This window comes from Zingiber officinale, chromosome 8B (assembly GCF_018446385.1).
Source record: "Zingiber officinale cultivar Zhangliang chromosome 8B, Zo_v1.1, whole genome shotgun sequence".
Lineage (NCBI taxonomy): Eukaryota > Viridiplantae > Streptophyta > Magnoliopsida > Zingiberales > Zingiberaceae > Zingiber > Zingiber officinale.
The window spans coordinates 45,738,719-45,757,877 of record NC_056001.1 but is presented as its reverse complement, the minus strand read 5'-3'; the positions used below and the strand labels follow the sequence as shown (position 1 = coordinate 45,757,877).

The following is a 19,159-nucleotide window of genomic DNA, read 5'->3' as shown; positions in this document are numbered from 1 at the left end:
TCTTGTAAGTCTTGTTTTTTTGGTACGAATTTTTTTACTGTTGGCGATGGTATCAAAGCGGGTTTGGGTGGATAGAAATCTCGAGCGCCGAGAAATCGTGACTCTCTATCGCGATTTCCGGACGTCACGGGCGCAGAAGTGAACTGCATCCCGGGCACTGACCGCCTTCGGCGAGCAGCGGCCAATGGACGCTGGTACACGCGTCGTGAGCTGGCGAATGAGTTGCATGCCGACGACTGCGTTGCAGCAGAACCGCATCGTGAGCTGTCGTGTCGCGGCAAAGCCGTATCGCAGGAGGATCCCGACGACCACATCCCGAGGGCCGGGGACCATATTTAATGGTTGGTGATTAGCGTTCGAGGTTGGTAATTGGAAGCCATCGGCCGGCGACGTCGCATTTGTCGCGACAGGGAAGAAATTTTTTCTTCCTCTGCTCTGTCAAATGAGAAAATGCTTGATTTAAATTTAAATCAAACATTTTCAAAAACGTGAGAATTATTTCTCACGTGTGAAATATAAAAAATTAAATGGTTCATTTGAAACGGATCATGTTGGTTCATTTAAACGAGATCAAGTTAGGTCCAATCAGATTAGGTCGGATTTAAATTATTAGTTAGATTGATCCTTTTAAATATTCGATATAGTTCAAACTATTAATTAATTTAACCATATCAATTTGATTCAATCAAATCAGATTTAATCTAATTAGGATGATTTAATTAAATAGATATGAGCTAATTGAAATTTATCAAAATTATAGAATTGGGCTGTTTTAATTTATTGGGCTAGATCTTTTAAAATCTGTTCAAATGGACTAGATTTATTCTAATGGACCATATTTGATCAAAATTGAATCAGAATTAATCAAATAAATCTTGGTTTGATCAATAGGTCGGAGTCAGAATTAAATGAACTTAGTTTACACAATAATAATATTACATCTTAATTAGATCAGTTCTAATGAGAACAAGAGACTAAACTAATACTTAGGATCAAGATTCTCAATCAATCGTGTGTCATTCAACTGGAGCTTCTCAAATAAAGACAATTTATTTTTCTTATTTACTTATGGATTTTGTGTGTTTATTCTATGCATATATGTGAATTGAATTGAATCAATTTTATTATTAGTTTGTCAATTTTGCACTAATATTATTATTTTTAATTCTAGATGCCAGAGCTGATATATATGATGACTCATCCCGATGTACGACGAAATGAGCTAAGTGAGGAGATAGAGAATGACCCGATTTACAGGCTCCAGGACATATTGGATGGCTCAATTAATTTTCTAGAAACTCAAACATGAAAAATTTCCAATCCTAGATAACTACATGATCTAAGTTTTGATTTAATCATTATCAAGACATCCCAAGGTAGCACACCATGTATAGGGGTGCTATGAAGGGCATATCTCATAATTAGAATAGTGTGTAGAGCTACTTCACTATGAGAATCCAGAAGAGGATCTTGAACATTCGGAGGATGATCTTAAAGATTCTAAAGAGGATTAAAAAGAGAATCATGAAGATTCTAAAGAATATTCAGAAAAAAAAAATTCAAATATGGATCAAATAGAAAATTACCGATCTAGAGATCATTAATATGATAAAATAGAAAATTACCGATCTAGAGATCATTAATACGATAAACTTGTGTTGCAACTTTAAGAAGATTACCTAACTGCTAGTGAATTCTAATAAAATAACTATTGACAAACCCATACTGAAATGATTGAAAAACTAATCAATTGATGGGACACTCAATTAGTTGATTGATGATAAATCAATAGACGAGCAAGTGTTTGAAAGCTAAATAAAGTGAGACAAGAGGGGTATTTAATTAGAGATTAGTAAAATAATGATTGAATAAATCCTATTTAGTCTTTTTCTTAGTTTTTTTATTTATTTAGAGCAGATATTAAATTTTTAAGATAACTCAACCATAACTAAAGTAAGAACGAAGATTTAAACCATGTTACATTAACTTATTAGCAATTTGAATATGTAAATGTATTAATACTCTTTACGCAGCAATAATATACGGTTATATAAAAATAATTGCTATTCACTCCTTTAGTTATTCAATCATACACATCGATTCTTGACAGACGAACGCATTTACTTTAAAAAAAGAAAAAAGAAAAAACTCCTCCTTTCACATAATGTACGAAAAAAAACCCCTCCCGCCATATAATCTAAAGACCAACTATGAGTAAAATCTAAGTGAACATAATCATCTTTTTATTATAATCTATACATATCAATCAATAGCCCCGGGTGCAACTACTAAACACCTACAATTCAATTCTCAACTATAACACAATGCTTGTTATAACACCTACAATTCAATTCTCAACTATAACACAATGCTTAATATTTTATTCTAATAGAATAACAAACTTAAACTTAAAGATATTAAACTGTTGACTAGTCGTTGGAACCAAACTAATCATCCCAGGATTAATGAAGAATCGAATACTCAGTGGCAGCTTAAAAAAAAAAAAATCTATACACATCAATCCTAACAATACAATGTACTAAATTATCTCAATTGAAGTTCCATGGGTTGTTGTAGGGGCAAAAGCATATTGCAGTGGGGGGAGGATCACTAAATTAAACTATGACATCAAAATTGAAATTCCATATACTGTTGTAGGGGCAGAGCATATTGACGTGGAGGACCACTAAATTAAGTTGTTGATTTGAGAGAAGTTAAAGCTAGAGTAGGTTCATGATGAAGAGAATAGTGTTGATCTGCTGACCACGCCAAAGCTGCTTGCATTATATATCCATGGGGTTGTGCATAGATGCAGTGAAATGTTGATTAGTATTCAGTTGATACTAGATTGGATTCTTTGGCATAGCATTTGATGATACGTGGTGTGAGCATATGTCGAAACCAGAAAAAAAAAGAGAAATGCAATTTACAAATAAATAGGCGACAGTCTAAAATGGGAAACACTGCATGCAGTGACATACTATTTATCACAATATAACTCCAGTAAAGAGAACCACAATTAGAGGTATCTTAAAATTTATTTTTGCAATCCTTGCAAGTAAATCACAAGACAACTTGGATAATGCAACTGCAGGTAGGCAAGAGAATTCCAGAGACACATTGCTCAACTTCAATGACAAAAGCTGTTAAACCCTGACAAGAGGCAAAAATGAAATTCAGTGAGGTTCAGAGCTACAGCCAAGCTAACAGATAATGTGAGTTGGTTTTTTACACTGATGACACTTTGAGAGAATGAAAAAGAAAATCTATTTGACTTTAACTAATCTGCAATTGCGCATTATATATGAAACAAAGTCATGATTAATCAAACAAGTTCTGCTATGTGCATAAAAATATTTAAGATAAAACAAAATTAATACCAGCAAGCAAGATTGTCATATGATAAAAGAAAAAAAAAAAAGACAAATAGGATCTAGCTTCATATGCACATGCTGATGGGGGATTATTCCACAGTACGACAGTCTACCAGCAAGCCAAGAACATAACCCGTAAGGTTATTATTTGCAACCTACTCTCGTGTATAAAAGCTAGGAAAGTTACACATTTGAGAAAGTAGTGCGGTTGGCAAATTGGCATCACAATGAAAGATCCTAATCATTGTTATCTTGTGGGAAGCCCACATAGTATTAGTTGCAATGCAAATACTAATCGCTCATTTTCTTGGGTAGTTGAGTAGAAGAGAAGAGAGCGGGATAGACAAGCAAAGAGATAGAACAACACCTAAGCATTTATGCCAATTCAGTGGAGGAGATAAACTAGTGCCAACCAAGTAAAATATAAGAAGGAAAAGGCCGGATGTCTTGTAATCAATTCCTTAAACATTTCTGTTGGCTCTGCATTTGTAAACATGGAGAGGAATTTCTTGAACATTTAAAAGTGACAAATAGCTTCAATAATTTCATAATTGTTTAAAGAGAGACCATAATTTACTTCAAATTCAGTGCAAAATAATGGATTAACTCTTTTCAAATCACAGAGCATAAGGATATATTCATAAAAATTAAAAGATGCATAGCAAATGCACTATAGAAGTCCTGGTCAACCAAAAGAAACAATTTAGCAAAGGAAAACACTAAAAGAAGATCAAACGACAAATATATCAATATATACACAGAAGTAATGGAAAGAGTGAGCACAGTGAAGATCACATACAATCTATATAGGCAAACATGATACTGAGGAAAAAATTTAGTGTGTTACAAATGGACTGCAGAATTGCAAAGTGGAAGTAGAAAAGAAAAGAATGTGTCACCATCATGATTATCAACATGCAACAGAATAAATATTTTATTTCTTAAAAAATTATCAGGCATAAACTAAGAAAATATTATTTCTTGACATCTCATAATCTGGGGTGTCCTAGATGAAGTTTGAAAGGTAGGTAGGTAGGTCAATGTGACATAGACAAGATGAAGCCATAAGTAACAACTCCACCTAAAGTATTTTTATTTGATATCTCTTTTCTTTACTATCATGTGGATGTCCTAAAGCTATTCATAATACCATCATGAATATAGAAGCCAAATTATCAAATCATAAAATATATATGCCCAATTAAAATGTGATATGCATATGCTTGCATAAAATATTATCACTTAATATCCTAGTATTCCATACATAGTAATGCAATACTATTGAATTTCAACCAATTTAAGTAGTCCAAAACCAAATTAGTCCTATTGTATTTCCATCTTTTAACTAAAAAAATATTGTCAGCATAGCATATAGAAAAATGCAAAGTAGTAATTTCAAGAAAATTACTAGATCTCATGGAAGACCAAAATCCACTACAAGCGACCAGTGGCCTCCCATTTTCAGCCATGTCCTATTACACTTATTGCAAAATGTGAAGCTAATTTGACCAACAATTATAGATTCACTTTAAAACTTCAACTGGTCACAAAAGAACAGAAATAGAATCAACCATGACCCACTGCTATCAAAATTCATATATATAACCAAGAGCATCATCATAATGTTCTGCATTTCAAAAGTTGATCATTATATTGAATTTATCTAGCAAATCCTGTTTCACAAAAGCAATAGATAAATCTTCACTTACCTGTAGAGGAGATAGTTAGGTGATATTTACAAGCAACAACTAGTATGTCCTCTCTAATAAGGAATCATGGATGTGTTCCATTAATCGTAAAAATATTAATTGACAAAAAAATTTTAGTGGATATATGTATAATTCGCATTAAACAAACATAACATACGAAATCAATATCACCAAACCTAGATCGATATAGTTAAAAATATCTTTTTTTTTTATAATAAGATATCGTAACGCACTGTACCTGGAGGATCGAAGAGAGAGGGAGACAGCAGCCACGATTAGTGGTGGCCGCCAGAGGCCTGTTGCTGCTGATGCTCGAGGTGGCGGCGCTCGTGTGGAAGGGCCACAAGGTAGGATATCACCATGCCGCCGATGATGACGTGATAGAGGGGCTGGATCGAACTGGTATCGATGTACTTCTCGATGTAGCGATCCACCGCCTTGTCCGTACTGCTTTTGATGTACTCCCACGACAGCTTCGGCTTCACGTATGCAGGGAGATCCCTCACCTTCAAGCCTTTGATCTCGTTGTAGAACGCCCGGAGAGCCATCGTAGCAACTGCAAATCTGAAGCCCTAACCCTAGAAATCGCGATTACACGCAGCCGTGTAGAGCGAGGTGATTTGAGGATGACTGAAATGCTCAATATAAGCGACGACTGAGATGGTACGGGCCTATGGCCCGGCCCATATAAGTGTACAGTTAGTTTTGATCCATTCATATGTATTATTAATATATCAATAAACAATTATTTATATACTTATAAAAACTAACAATAAATACTATTTATTTTAGATACAAATTATTAGTCGAATGCATATGGCTAATTTATTGGTGGTTTATAGAATATTTAGGGGGCGTTTGGTTTAGGGGAATAGGAGTGGGAAATAGGAATATGAATCATTGATTGTCATTGTTAATGTTTGGATTATAGAAATAGGAATACAAATAAGGGAATGAATCCTTAAAATTGGGTAATAACTCATTCCCATGTACCTCCCCTTCAATGAGTCATTACCCTATTTTCATCAATCAAAATATTCCCTTATTCCAAAAATACCCTTGACCTAAAATTAAAATTTTCTCCCTTAATACCAAATATCAAAATATATTTATTTATTTTTTTTCATATCGCTTCTCTCTCCTTGTTCTTTCTCATCATATTTTCTCTCTCATCATTTTATCACACACTTTCTCTCTCCTTAATCTCTCCTATTATACTCTCTTTCCCTTTTTTTTCTCATCATACTTTCTCTCTCATCATACTTTCTATATCCTCAATCTCTTCCATCGCACTCTCTTCCTTCTTTTTCTCTCATTATACTTTCTCTCTCATCATACTTTCTCTCTCCTCAATCTCTCCCATCACACTATCTTTTCTCTTTTTTTCTTATCACACTTTCGCTCTCATCACACTTTCTCTCTCCTCAATCTCTCTTGTCACACTCCCTCTTTTTTTTTTTTCCTCAACACACTTTCTCTCTCCTCAATCTCTCCCATCACACCACTGCTCTCTTTTTTCCTCATCACACTTTCTCTCTCATCATACTTTCTCTTTCCTCAATCTCTCTCATCACACTCTCTCCCCTCATTTTTCTCATTACATTTTCTCTCTCTTCATCCTCTCCCATCATGCTTTCTCTCATATCATATTCTCTCTCTCATCTTCTCTCATTATGATCTCTCCTATCACACTCTCTTTTCTCATTTTCTCTTATCACACTTTCTCTCTCTTCATTCTTTCTCATCACACTTTCTCTCTCATCAGACTTTCTCCCTCATCATTCTTTTTCATTATATTTTTCTCTTACATTCATTTTTCTCTCACATCTAATTTTTTCTCTTATTTTCCTTTAAGGGTAAATAGGAAAATTTTGATTTATTCCGATAGAAAATATGCAACTAACCAAACATTGCTTTTATGAGTGATATTCATGCTCATACCCATTCTCATTCCATAATACAATGATTCTCATTCCGATTCCTATTCCTAGGAAAGAACCAAACGCCCCCTTAATTTTAACTTTCATTTTAATTAACTGCTAAATCATTTTTAATTTTTATGATATGCATTCACATCCACCAACTATTTTAGTGCTGCCAATTGCCCCCAAAACTTTGAAGAAGTTAATTTTGAGTCGAGTAAAATTTAACTATTTTACATGCCCAGCTGTATGAAGCGTTTAGAAGATAACACAAGGTTGCTCAAATATGGGCCTACAATCCAAACTTTAAGATTGTAGATTTAAAGAGCGAGCGGACGATCATACTCAGCCCCCAAACTTGTTTGCTGCTGCGAATTTTTGGAGGATATTGCGGACTCTGGAAGTTCATGAGAGGTCATGCTAATGGTGGTACTTCTGGCCTTTGATGATCGTCCATGATCTACAAAGTCAATGCAGTGAAGTATCACACACCCATGGAAGCAAAGGAAATTAGGTTGCAAAGTTATATAACCACTTTGACTTTGCTGAATTTCAAGCTATCGAAAAGAGAATGTGTAATTGCAAACAGGTAACAACAACAAAAAACAAACAAGAAAAACTGTTGAGTTCAAAATGGGCTGTATCATAGCATTCAATGTCAAGGTGATGCTGATCAGTACATTTGCAAGATATTAGTGCAGTCGGGTAAGTGTAACAACCAAAGAGAATATCGAATTGCACAGGAATTTACCGGATTCAAAGCACTAGATGAAGTGGAAGGAAGTTGGTGACAGACTTACCTGTAGAGTTGCTCTAACAACACGATCAATGCAATCTGATGATTCAAGACCATAGATGATAATCGAATTGTCACATCTGCCCGTTTTCGCAACTGTGGCCCGTGCCCGTATGGGCCACCGATGCAAAATGCAAGTCTAGCTGAACCCTGCAAGTACAAGAAGAAAATATTGAACTTCATGGAATCATTACAAGACTTGTGGTGCGTGCAAAATGCAATTGAGAAAGAATAAAACAGCTACTTCTATCGAATGGCACATGAATATATATGCCTTGTGTGAAGAAAAGATGGTCCATTCATTCTTATGTTTAGTTTTTTAAGAATTTTTTAAGAAACAGTTCCACAATTAATATATTCTTTGAAAAAATATTTGCTCAGTCCTGTTCATCCACTTGGTCCATCCGACCATCCTTATCTCGTATCACCACCAATTTATCTAGCTTGCTTGAGACATACAACCTTTTCAACTCACTCATCCCCACATCCATCCAACTGGCATGACCCTTCCATCCTACTCATTTTGCACTATCCATCCGGTTCGCTTGTTTCATTTGACCCGCTTGACTTGTTTGGGCTGCTCAAACAGTCTAACCCACCAGGCTTCCTCAATGTATTGATCTCATTTGATTTACTCAACTTGTTCAGCATTTGACCTACCTGTTCTGCTTGGTCCACTCTACTTGCTTTGCGTCTCCATCCTACCCAATCTATTCGTTCTTCTTAGATAGTACAATTTGCCCATTTCACTTGACTAATCTAACCTACTCAGTCCATCTAACTTGCCTAATCTGCTCGTTTATTCAATCAACATGCTCAATTTGCTTGGTTTGTTTAGCTTGTTCGATTCGCTTGGCTCATCTGACCTACTTGGAATATATATTTCTTAGAGAACGAAATAAAGTAAAAATATACATTCTTTAGAATGATAAGGGAGTAGCTAAGACAAATCAGAAGGGAATAAAAATATCATCAGAATTGGTAATCCAAGTTTATTTTTTTTAATCAAACATGTAAAAGGAAATATATTCCAAGTCAATTTTTTAAAGTCAAACATAAGAATTCATAAGGAATAGAATAACTATTGATCTGAATCAAACACAATACGAGTGTTTGGCAAATAACAATTAAAATAAATATAAAGAAAATGTTTTCTATATAGAATACCATATTGACTCTTCTACTGGAAAAGCAGTACAAATTTGCATCCATTTTATGCAGTCTAATAAGCTCAAGAAAATCTCAAATGTTAATTTATGTAAATTTCATATATGATTGCATAGAATGGAGATCATGAAGGTTAGATATACAACAACACGAGGCTGCTAGGTTCAACAAAACTATTATAAGTGAAACTCCAGCAACCAATTCATGAGTCTCAGTTAGGACAACCAATAGAGTTCGACCCAAACTTCAAAAATAGTTAGAAATTATTTTTTTTTTTAAAAAAAAAAAGGATCAAATTTCATTACATCTGGCAATCACATTCTGGCTTACATTAGAGTATTCTTCATGCTCATGTGTGGTTGGAGAGTGTAGCTTGGAACACAATTGAGAGGACATCATTCAGAAGGGTAATGGCAAAGTTTTTTGCTGACTGATGGCCGATGTATCCCACTATACATGAAATGAGAATCACCTTAACTCTTCACAAATATTTTTGTAAAAGGGTGTTGCAACATTAACTTTGAGAATGTCTTGGAACCATGAACATATTGCAGAAGCTAATGCAGATACATATTCCTCCAAGAGACACATGATCTCCTTCTACGAAGCTTCTAGATTGGAAATTTAATTTTTCTCGACCAAATAGTTTTCACTAACAATTAGAAAAACTGCTAAGATATGCAATACATTTATCACTACCATGTAAGGCAAACAAGACGGTGCATACTTACGAATGTGTAAATAGAAGCCTAACAAGCTTAACATGTCACCTTTGGAATGACAGAATGTAGAGCAATAGCAAAAGAGTACTAAACTTTATGCATGAATCTAGTTGTCTTTTCAATTTAGTCTTTTTTATCAAGTTCAGTTTATCAGGCAGCAATAAAACAAAATGTTGCTGAAATACAAGATAAGGTACTTACTGTTTGCCCTCCATCCCCCACCAAATCAGCTAATTGCTCTGATCCAATATCTCTTCCATGCTCATCCAACACAATAACCTACTTCATTAGGATCACATGAAATAAGTTCTTATTCAACACAACTACAAGAAAATTACGCAAAAATAGATAAATAATTAAATTTGATGATGATTCCTATATTAACATTATCCTCTTAGATTTTAATGACATTATTTGTTACTTTGGATAGAAGGCAATGAGTTCAATGTTCTTTCTGGGTAGTACTTGAAAATCAGAGGGAAATTTACATCATACCCAATCTTCAGATCTGATTTGCTGCATAATAACACTGTCTTCAGCATCAATCTGAGCTTTCACATTGCTGTGGTACATGAGAAACATCGAACTTATAGTAAGAGTAACAATTCAATAACAGCACCTGAATAAGTTTTCGTTTTTTTTGTGTAAGAAAAGAACAAGTCCATCGGGAAATTCCTATCCATGAATTAAATCACACATCGCCAGCCATAAACCATAAGATTTGCTTACACACAGAAATCTGTAGCTACTAATTATTCAAGAAAAGGATTCATTACATGTTGACATCTCTCTCTATTTCTACAGCAAATACAGATCCCTTGAATTGATACTACTCCCAACACATTAGTCTGTTGGATTTATTTCCCTAAAAGATGAGTAAACTTGGGTTAATTGGATTGAGCCTATTAAATGAGATATGGAAGTGTGCCCATGTAGATATCTTATTATCACACCAAGTGAATCGTGTCAAAAAGTCTAAATGGCTTGTTCGAATTCAATTAGGAGATGAAGAAGCTAACAAAGATGAGGCTAGACTCCTTCTTTTCCCTAAATCCAGTTGTCTCAACCCATTATCGATCTCTTACTAGTAGATGATGAGGAACATTAAACTGCGCAGCAATTGGAGAACAACAAAATTTGTGAATGACGAAGATCTTCAATTTACTTATATACATTTTTGTTTCATATTGATGTATATAATAATAAAAAAAAAAAATGCATAGATGAACAAATACTCATCTTCGCAGTAATGTTGGCCATCTAGTGTGTACCTGCTACCTTTTGGATTAGACTTCAAGTGTACGTCCTCGACGCAGCAATAGTACTTGAGCTTCTCCATGTACTCCTCGACCAATAGTTGCACCCCTCTGGATCTCTTCTTGCCGACTGTCAATATTCGTAACGGAATTGTTCTCTTCAAGCGAAAATTTATGCCAAAAGAGAAAATTGAATAAAAAACTAAGGAAAAAAAGGCCAGTGTTCGGTATTAGAATGACCCAAAATGCCAAATCCCAGAGAAAGACCCTTTGGAGCAAACAAGAGGAGCTGACTTACGATTGCTTGGCCGGAGTACTTAGATTTCCTAGCTGCCGGAGGGAATCGAACACGAAAGAGAAAGAACGATTTTAAAAAAAAAAGGATTTTTAGGAGGAAGTGAGAAAGAGAAATCGGGGGGAAAAAGGAAATAGGTGAAACGATTGAACCTGGGGGAATGGAGGCAGGGTTGCTGCTCTTCAACCGAGTCGAGAGAAGAGTAGGGCTTTGGCCCAACAGAGAGACTTCCATTTCGCCAAGTCGCTAGAGCGAGAAAGCTCGGACGACCATTTTAAGGGCAGGTTCCTGCAGTTTTCATTTCAGACCTTGTTGTTTGAAATTTCACAATTAGAATCAAAGAGGGAGTCCGATTTTAACATTTTGTAATACAAGGGGCCCTCGTTCTCCGTTTCGTTTCCCCTCCGCATCCTAATTCCTGTATTCGATTCGTCGAAATCTCACTGAGCTTCCTTCTACATCAAGGGCGATCGCTCATGGGAGATTCTCCCGATCAAGGAGAGGACGAAAATTTCGCATCGTATCATCAGGAATGGGCCAAGTATGCATCTACACCAATTTTCCTCCATTTTTTTTTGGTGATTCTTATCATGCAAAATGACAATTTCAGTCTTCTCAGAGCTCAGGAGTCGCTTAAGGAACGATTGGTCCTTGAGGATGATTTTTCGTGGGGAATATCCTCGCAAGAATCGCCTTCAGAGGATGGGTCAGCAAGGGAGAAGCTGAAGTACATCGGCGGTGTTGATATAAGCTTCTTGAAGAAGGATCCTTCGTTGGCGTGCGGTGCTCTCGTGGTGCTCGATTCTGATACTCTCAACGTTGTGCACGAAGAGTTTGATGTTGCCCGCCTGCATGTTCCTTATGTTCCTGGATTTCTTGCGTTCAGAGAAGTATTTGGCCTGCCTGATGTTAACAATCTTATCAAAATTTTAAACAATTGAGGCTTTAATATTCCTATTCATAATCTCATTTAGTGTACCTATGTGGGCTTGTTTAAACACTCAATTAATTATGTTTTATATAAGTTAAAAGGCTTAATGATGAATTAAGAATGACTTTTGTACATATATCATTAGGAATAGTTTACAAATCTTATTTAAGTAAAGAGAATTTATATATATAAACAAGCTTGAAAAGAATTTTGAGCTCGAATTGGATTTGACTAGCCTTTTGGTAGAAAAATTGAATGCCCAAGTTTGGTTTGGTACATTTGCATACTTGAACAACTCAAGCAAACTCACTTGAATCCACTTGAGTGGTTGAGCTAAGTTCAACTAGGTCCAACCCAAACATAGTAGTTTTTAAGTGAGAGCGATCTAATAGAATAAATATACTCTCTATTTTCTTCATTTTCTAGGCCGTGTGTCGGATATTGCTCAAATATGGATCCAGTAGATCTGCCTCGGTGAAAATCCATGTTTACATGCAACACCATTTTGTGTTTTGAATATATGGGAAATTTGGCGAGATTGATTAACTTGATTGAGATTATATCTCCATATCATCAATGCGTCGTCATATAGTGGTCAAGACATGTTTTATTTTTGCTTTTTGACTCATGATTTCATCCTTGGAATCAGATGATTCCTTCTACCTTTGTTCGCTGCCAATATTTTGGAAAAGTAGGCATCCTAAGACCAGCAAAATTTATTGCACATTTTGCATCAGATACTAAACCTATCAAAGGAAGTTCTTTATAGGCCTTTCAATATCAATGACTTATTTGTTTGTCCCTTCTGTGAATCCTGTGTCTTATTATGGAAGAACTCACTAGTAGGACATGTCGTAAGACATTTCTTATCATCATTGTGTCATATAGTGGTCAAGAAATGTGTTATTATTGCTTCTCGACTCACGATTTCATCCTTGGAGTTAGGTGATTCCATCTACCTTTCTCACTGCCCATATGTTGGAAAAGTTGGAATCCTAAGACATGTATTTGACAAAATTTGTTGCATATTCTGCATCAGATACTAAACCTATCAAAAGAAGTTTTTTATAGACCTTTCATCGCATGATATCAATGACTTATTTGTTTGTCCCTTCTATTGATACCGTGGCTTGTTATGGAAGAACTCACTGGTAGAACATTTCATACGGCATTTCTTAGCCATAGACCTTGACATGGGTTGCTACAACTACTAAAACACACTATACTTTTTTCATAAACCACAACTTTACATCCCCACATCTTGAAATTAGAATACAATTTATGAGTCCTTGGTTACTTAATAAAAGAATGATGAAATGATTCTAGGCCAAAGGATTTTTTGAAATACAGGATTTGGGAAGGTTATCTCATGTTCATAGCTTTAACCTTGTACAACAAATAGTCTATTTTTTATTTAGCCCATGATCTCTTGCATTACTAGAGACGAACTATACCAGTTTCACAAGGTTTGCTAAGAAAGATGAGAACGACAATACAAAAGGCGTATGAATTGAATGCAAAACAAATATTAGTCAATTCTGTTGGAAACAGTCTTAGCCTGACAACTTCGCAATTATGAGGTTCACTCTCTCATTTTTCAAAATGATCATTCCATAAGATGAGTATATTGGAGTTGTGAATCATTTTTTGTACTATTATAGGCACCAATACTTTTGGGTCTTCTCGACAAGATGAAGTTCAACGCTCATCCTTTCTATCCTCAGGTGAATTTACAATAACTTTAGGCATTAAACAAGTCATAAAAGGTTCAATTGTTTGGATATTATTTGTTTAGTAAAATGTCATTCTATTCAACAAAGACAAAAATTCATTTCTTCGAAACATCTCATTTAAGAAGTTAGAATATTAGCACATATTTGGAAAATAACCTTTACTAGAATTCTTAAACTGCGCATCTAATTTTGGACGCCCATGGCTTAGAAAGGTAACTGTGTCATGGTATCTCTTGGTTCTCTTCTTAAAATAAAATATCAATTTAGTATCAAATGAAACATTCCAAGACAATACAATGCATGATCATTTTGTATTTCAGTTAACAAAAATTTAATTTTCAACAAGATTCTTTCATTGCATAGCAGAAGAGCTCATGACCAGATTCTTATTTTATAATTCACTGGTGGTTTTCTTTCATTAACTACGATACAAGTATCTCCAAAAAAAAATTTATCAAAGAATCATTTTGAAGTTATGAATGGAGGAGCATAACAGTAGCAAAATTTTGAGACAAATGGTTTCTCAGCAGAGCTGATTCATATCATTTTTCGTCTGAATGAAAATTGAAACTTTGAGCCACTTAAGACTCTTGCTCATCTCTATGTTGGCAGTTACTGATGGTCGATGGCAATGGCTTACTTCATCCTCGAGGTAAGTTCCATCTCTTTCCCTCATTTTATATGCACCGCCTAGTCATCCTGATGCTAAGTACCATATTTTAAGAGCTAGTATTAGCATCCCGTCATTTTAAATAGATTCATTCATGGTATCTCATTCTGATTGTTAGATACAGTGTAGTAGTGTACCACATTTCAGAGCATCTAAATTTGCTGAGTTCTTTTCTTTTGGCTACTCTTAATCATAAAGTGTAATGGATTTTAAGCTAGAGTATCAAACAAATGAAACTCAAAATTTTCATTTGGTCCTTGAATAAATGCAGTGTCATTCGCATTATTCTTCTTTTTTCCTTTGTTTTAGGTCTGAAAGTTGTTTTCAGTTTCATTAATGGGTTTTGCTACGCATGCTCTAACATAGGTCTTGGGTTAGCTTGCCATCTTGGTGTCTTGGCTAATCTTCCCACCATTGGAATTGGAAAAAATGTAAGTAAATTAAAGCTTTCCTTTTTTTCTAAGGGAATATTTCATTTCACCTCCCTCAATCTATCTCCTTAATCCTCCCCAAAGTTTCAAAAAAAACATAAAAATGCCTCCTTAAAATTTCAAATTCTTATCATTTTAATCCCATCTTCTGATTCTTTCATTTAATGGTGGGAAGCATGTGACATTTTTTTTATTAGAGTTGAAAGTATTCCTATATATTATTCTAGAGAAAGTGACAATAAAAGGACTTAATTTTGAAAACATTATGAGGCATTTTGACATTTATGAAGTTGGATGTAGTGCTCAACTATATTTTAATTTTATGGAAAGCAAGGCCAAACTCTTACCACCATGTACCAAAAGAATTATACCCTAGCACCAAGATTTTAAAAGACAATTTCAAGTGGCAGAAGGTCTCAAGTGGCAGAGGGTCGACCCACTAATAGCACCTAGGAAATAGGTGAGGCCTAGATATTAAAATAATATTGATATTAACATTAGACATAACTAAATCTATATATTTAACAAAATGAATTAATCATTCAAAAAAAAGTTTGCAATTACATGTAAATAAGTGATAATTGATTAAGAAATAAATTATAACAACAAAATACATCATACTTCCTGTTGCAAGGAAGGAAACATATAGATAGAAGAAATAAAGTAGAGAGGAAGAGAAGATGGAGAAGACACTTCGAGAAGGAATGGAAGAAGAAGATGGTTGGAATTATTAGGATGTCCTTGAGGGTATGGCATTGAGTGAAAAATCAAGGCTTGGATGATTTTTTTTAAGAAAATAAGGGTAGGATAAGGTTGAACCTTTAGGGTTTATTCAAGTGAATCTGTTTCTATACTAAATCAAAATTTGAAAATAAACATATGCTTGGACCAATCATTTGGACTGCATGGGCTGCCTAGGCAGACTGCCTAGATTGCTTTCTGTAAGAATGCTTAAAGGGGACAACTTATTGACTAAGTGAAGCAATCCCCTTCCAACTTCGTAAGTTTTAGAACAATGCTTAACACAAAAAATTATGATCCTTCCTACCTGATAGAGCTATGTTTTGGTAGACAAAGAAGGTCAGTACTTAAAAGGAAATTATGGTGATAATGTCATAAAGCACAAGGATCATTTGATATATGAAAACTTTAAAAAGGAATATACAAAGTACACAAGCTCTTTCCTTACAGATTTACAATACTACAATGGAAACATACCATTCTTATTATCATACCTTGTGAAATTTGCTTGTAGGATAACATAAATTTATGATATTTTACCTTGGGTTCTAATTGCATTAAATCCTCTAAAACCTTTCTCTTATAATGTACATTATATCAGAATCTTCACAGAGATATAAAGTATTAGGACAGAAAGGGTCAAATATTTATCATGAACTTTTCATAATATGTCTTGATTGGATAAATTAATAATGGATAGGAAAACAATAAATTGACAATAGATGTATAAACTGATCTCTTAAGTGTGCCTAGAAACATTATCACTTAAGCTCGATTAACTTCTCCAGAGCTGGAATTTTATTTTATTTTAAAATTCTTGGTTAGTATCATTATTCTTTTCATTATATCATTACCTTATTTCCTAGGAAAGTATACATGGTCTTTATCATAGCGGTTCTTCCAACTGGGTAAGGTAGCAATTGTCAACCTTAATTGACTTCTCTATTACCGGATAGATATGGCCTATTAGATTAAAGATAAAATGAAAAAGTTATTAAAAATCTGGTCGACTTTGGCTTGTTGGTACACAGACAGGATTATCTTTGGGCTGGAATTGTTCTTCTAGGATATGGTAATATTTTATTTCCCTAAGAATTTACTTGTAATTTGTCGTTGTATTCTTCAGTTGCATCACATTGATGGACTAACTCAGTCTGAAGTGAGACGATGCTTTGAAGCTAGTGGAACCTATGATGAGGATCTGATACCTTTGATCGGGAAGTCTGGAAAAACATGGGGAATGGTAAGAGATATTGAAGTCCATACTCAAAAGTTAAATATTCTGCAATCCCTGTTTATGTTATTGTGTTTTATGATAAAGAATTAGTGATTGAAATGGAGAGGAGGTTCTTATGTGATTATTGTTTGTCCCTTGGCTAAAAGAAAAAAAGTTCAAGATCGCAACGTTTAGATATGAATTAAGATGTCAGACTCGTCCCTTCAAAATAATTATATTTAATAAAATGCAATATAGATGAATGTGTGAGATTATTTAAAAGTTGAAAAAAAATATTATATTGCCCAAGAACATTTAGATGTAGTTCCCATAGATAATAAATGAAAAAATATATTGAAACGTATTGGACTTGCTCATAAATGAGTTATAGTTTTTGTATCTTAATGAGTTAAATCAATTAGAATTGGAGACGTAGAAGATAAAAGTAGATAAAAGAAAAAGCTTTAGCCAGTGTAATAATGAAAATGTTAATAGTAAAAATAACTTTGTGTTGCGATCAATTTATCCATGTAGACAATCTATAAGTCTTGAATGTATTGCAGATCTTCTAGCTGGTACCTTACTGAGAATTTTGTCATTCTGGTAGATATAAATGCATCTGACAGCATTTTTCCTATTCCAGCCAGACCTTACAATCCAAGGAACAATAGCAGTCCATCCATGTTTTGCACTCAATAATTACTTTATTTTCTCTACGGCCATGCATATTAAAAACAAGGAGTGAGTTAGATTAGGAATACATAATGTGGAAAGGATATACAAGTAGCACGTCAACCATCTTCAATGACATGCCACTCAGTTATTTGAGCTTATAGCAGTGGATTTTGGAATGTAACAAAAACCATGGCTACGGGAAAAAAGAAGAATGTGTGGATCCACAGCTGCTTCAATCTACTGCTAGGTAGAGTGTTCAGCTTATGTCTTCATCCCCATCTGCTCTGTTGTGTATTGTATGGAATGGTTCTTCTGTCGAGATCTTACTAGATAGGAACACCAGCTTCATTATGCTTGTTTAGGCTCCAGGCAAAGATTTTGTTTTCTAAGACTCACTATTAGTTATGCATCATATGATAGTTGGTGGCCTTCTAATTAGGCTCATGGAGGATATTCCCATCTGCTCTATGACATAATATTTTTTGGCTTCATGGAATTTATATTTTTTAGGTTGCACTAAGAAGATGGCATATGTCATATACATTGTTATTTTGATGTGTAATATCATCGAGAATTTCCTATTCTTCTGAACTGAACTACTTCTATATTACCAGGCAATGCACTCCAGTCATTCCTCATCAAAACCTATATATGTGTCCATTGGTCATCGAATATCGCTTGGTTCTGCCATAATGATTGTCAAATCATCTTGCAAATATCGCATCCCTGAGCCTATTCGACAGGTAAGCTCCAATTTTTTTTTGTGAATAATGAACACATCCTATATGGTTTCTTCACAGATGGAATGAACAAATATTTAGTTCCCAATGGTTTCTTCACAATATTTATTTTCAAACCAGACGTGTTGAAGAAAATATTTTCTTGACCATATAACTCTATTGGTCAATTAGATTAAACATCTGTATCATTACTCCAAGTTATTGTCAGTGTGGACTAACATTTCTGAAGCAACCATTTCTTGAATATCTAAGAAATCTTGTTTTCGATTTGCAGGCTGATATTAGATCGAAGGCATTCCTTCAGGAGTTCCAAGGAGTAACTAATTTGGTGAAACCATCTCACAGTTTGCCTTATTCTTAATTCCTTAGGCAAACTATTGAGAAAAGGGGGGAAAAACACAATTATGCAAGCTGTTTGTTTAAGAATACTGTTTTACAGTCTTTAACACCGCAATGTACCATCTTCATTCGACTTTGGTGCAAAATGCCGTTCCGTTTCTGATGACCAAACAAAGTGCAAATTCCCAACATCACCAAACAAAGAATAGTATCATTGCTGGTGGTTCTTGTATTTCTAACTACTTTCTCTTCATTTTCTTAAGCATGCTAATTGACCTTGTTCATCAAACACAGGAACCCTGCGTTCAAAGAAGCCCCAAGGGCCCAAGTTTTGTTGATAAATTGTAATATCCCTTCTGTTGTGAACCAGAATATAATTTTAAAATTGACACTTCTTTTTTAGCTATTTGCATGTTCTACTAGTTGCTTATGTCCCTGATAT

The 19,159-nt window shown here is 34.6% G+C and overlaps 3 protein-coding genes across 6 annotated transcripts; 1 reads left to right on the top strand and 2 right to left on the bottom strand.

Annotated features, from left to right (window-relative positions):
- Positions 1 to 2,949: 2,949 nt before the first annotated feature.
- LOC122017688 lies at positions 2,950 to 5,711 on the bottom strand. Its single transcript, XM_042575360.1, has 2 exons — positions 5,322 to 5,711; positions 2,950 to 3,153 (listed from the first exon to the last, which is right to left on the bottom strand). The coding sequence occupies exon 1, from the start codon at positions 5,629 to 5,631 to the stop codon at positions 5,359 to 5,361; it is 273 nt and encodes a 90-aa protein (XP_042431294.1). The 5' UTR covers positions 5,632 to 5,711; the 3' UTR covers positions 2,950 to 3,153; positions 5,322 to 5,358.
- Positions 5,712 to 7,197: 1,486 nt separating this feature from the next.
- Positions 7,198 to 11,539, bottom strand: LOC122017410 (putative RNA methyltransferase At5g10620). Of its 3 annotated transcripts, none has more exons than XM_042575023.1 (7): positions 11,394 to 11,531; positions 11,245 to 11,276; positions 10,962 to 11,104; positions 10,186 to 10,252; positions 9,892 to 9,969; positions 7,806 to 7,951; positions 7,198 to 7,465 (listed from the first exon to the last, which is right to left on the bottom strand). In XM_042575023.1, exons 1-7 carry the CDS (start codon positions 11,473 to 11,475, stop codon positions 7,426 to 7,428), a joined length of 588 nt encoding a protein of 195 aa, XP_042430957.1. In that variant the 5' UTR covers positions 11,476 to 11,531; the 3' UTR covers positions 7,198 to 7,425. The 3 variants fall into 3 exon arrangements, with proteins under 3 accessions (XP_042430957.1, XP_042430959.1, XP_042430958.1); XM_042575025.1 differs by having other exon boundaries at positions 10,962 to 11,076; positions 11,394 to 11,491; XM_042575024.1 differs by lacking the exon at positions 11,245 to 11,276 and having other exon boundaries at positions 10,962 to 11,076; positions 11,394 to 11,539.
- An 82-nt stretch (positions 11,540 to 11,621) lies between these two features.
- On the top strand, positions 11,622 to 19,123 carry LOC122015971 (endonuclease V-like). 2 transcript variants are annotated; one of them, XM_042573086.1, is made up of 8 exons: positions 11,622 to 11,782; positions 11,861 to 12,131; positions 13,834 to 13,896; positions 14,518 to 14,557; positions 14,942 to 15,006; positions 16,874 to 16,990; positions 18,253 to 18,381; positions 18,653 to 19,123. In XM_042573086.1, exons 1-8 carry the CDS (start codon positions 11,718 to 11,720, stop codon positions 18,737 to 18,739), a joined length of 837 nt encoding a protein of 278 aa, XP_042429020.1. In that variant the 5' UTR covers positions 11,622 to 11,717; the 3' UTR covers positions 18,740 to 19,123. The 2 variants fall into 2 exon arrangements, with proteins under 2 accessions (XP_042429020.1, XP_042429019.1); XM_042573085.1 differs by having other exon boundaries at positions 11,627 to 11,782; positions 11,852 to 12,131.
- Positions 19,124 to 19,159: the final 36 nt, after the last annotated feature.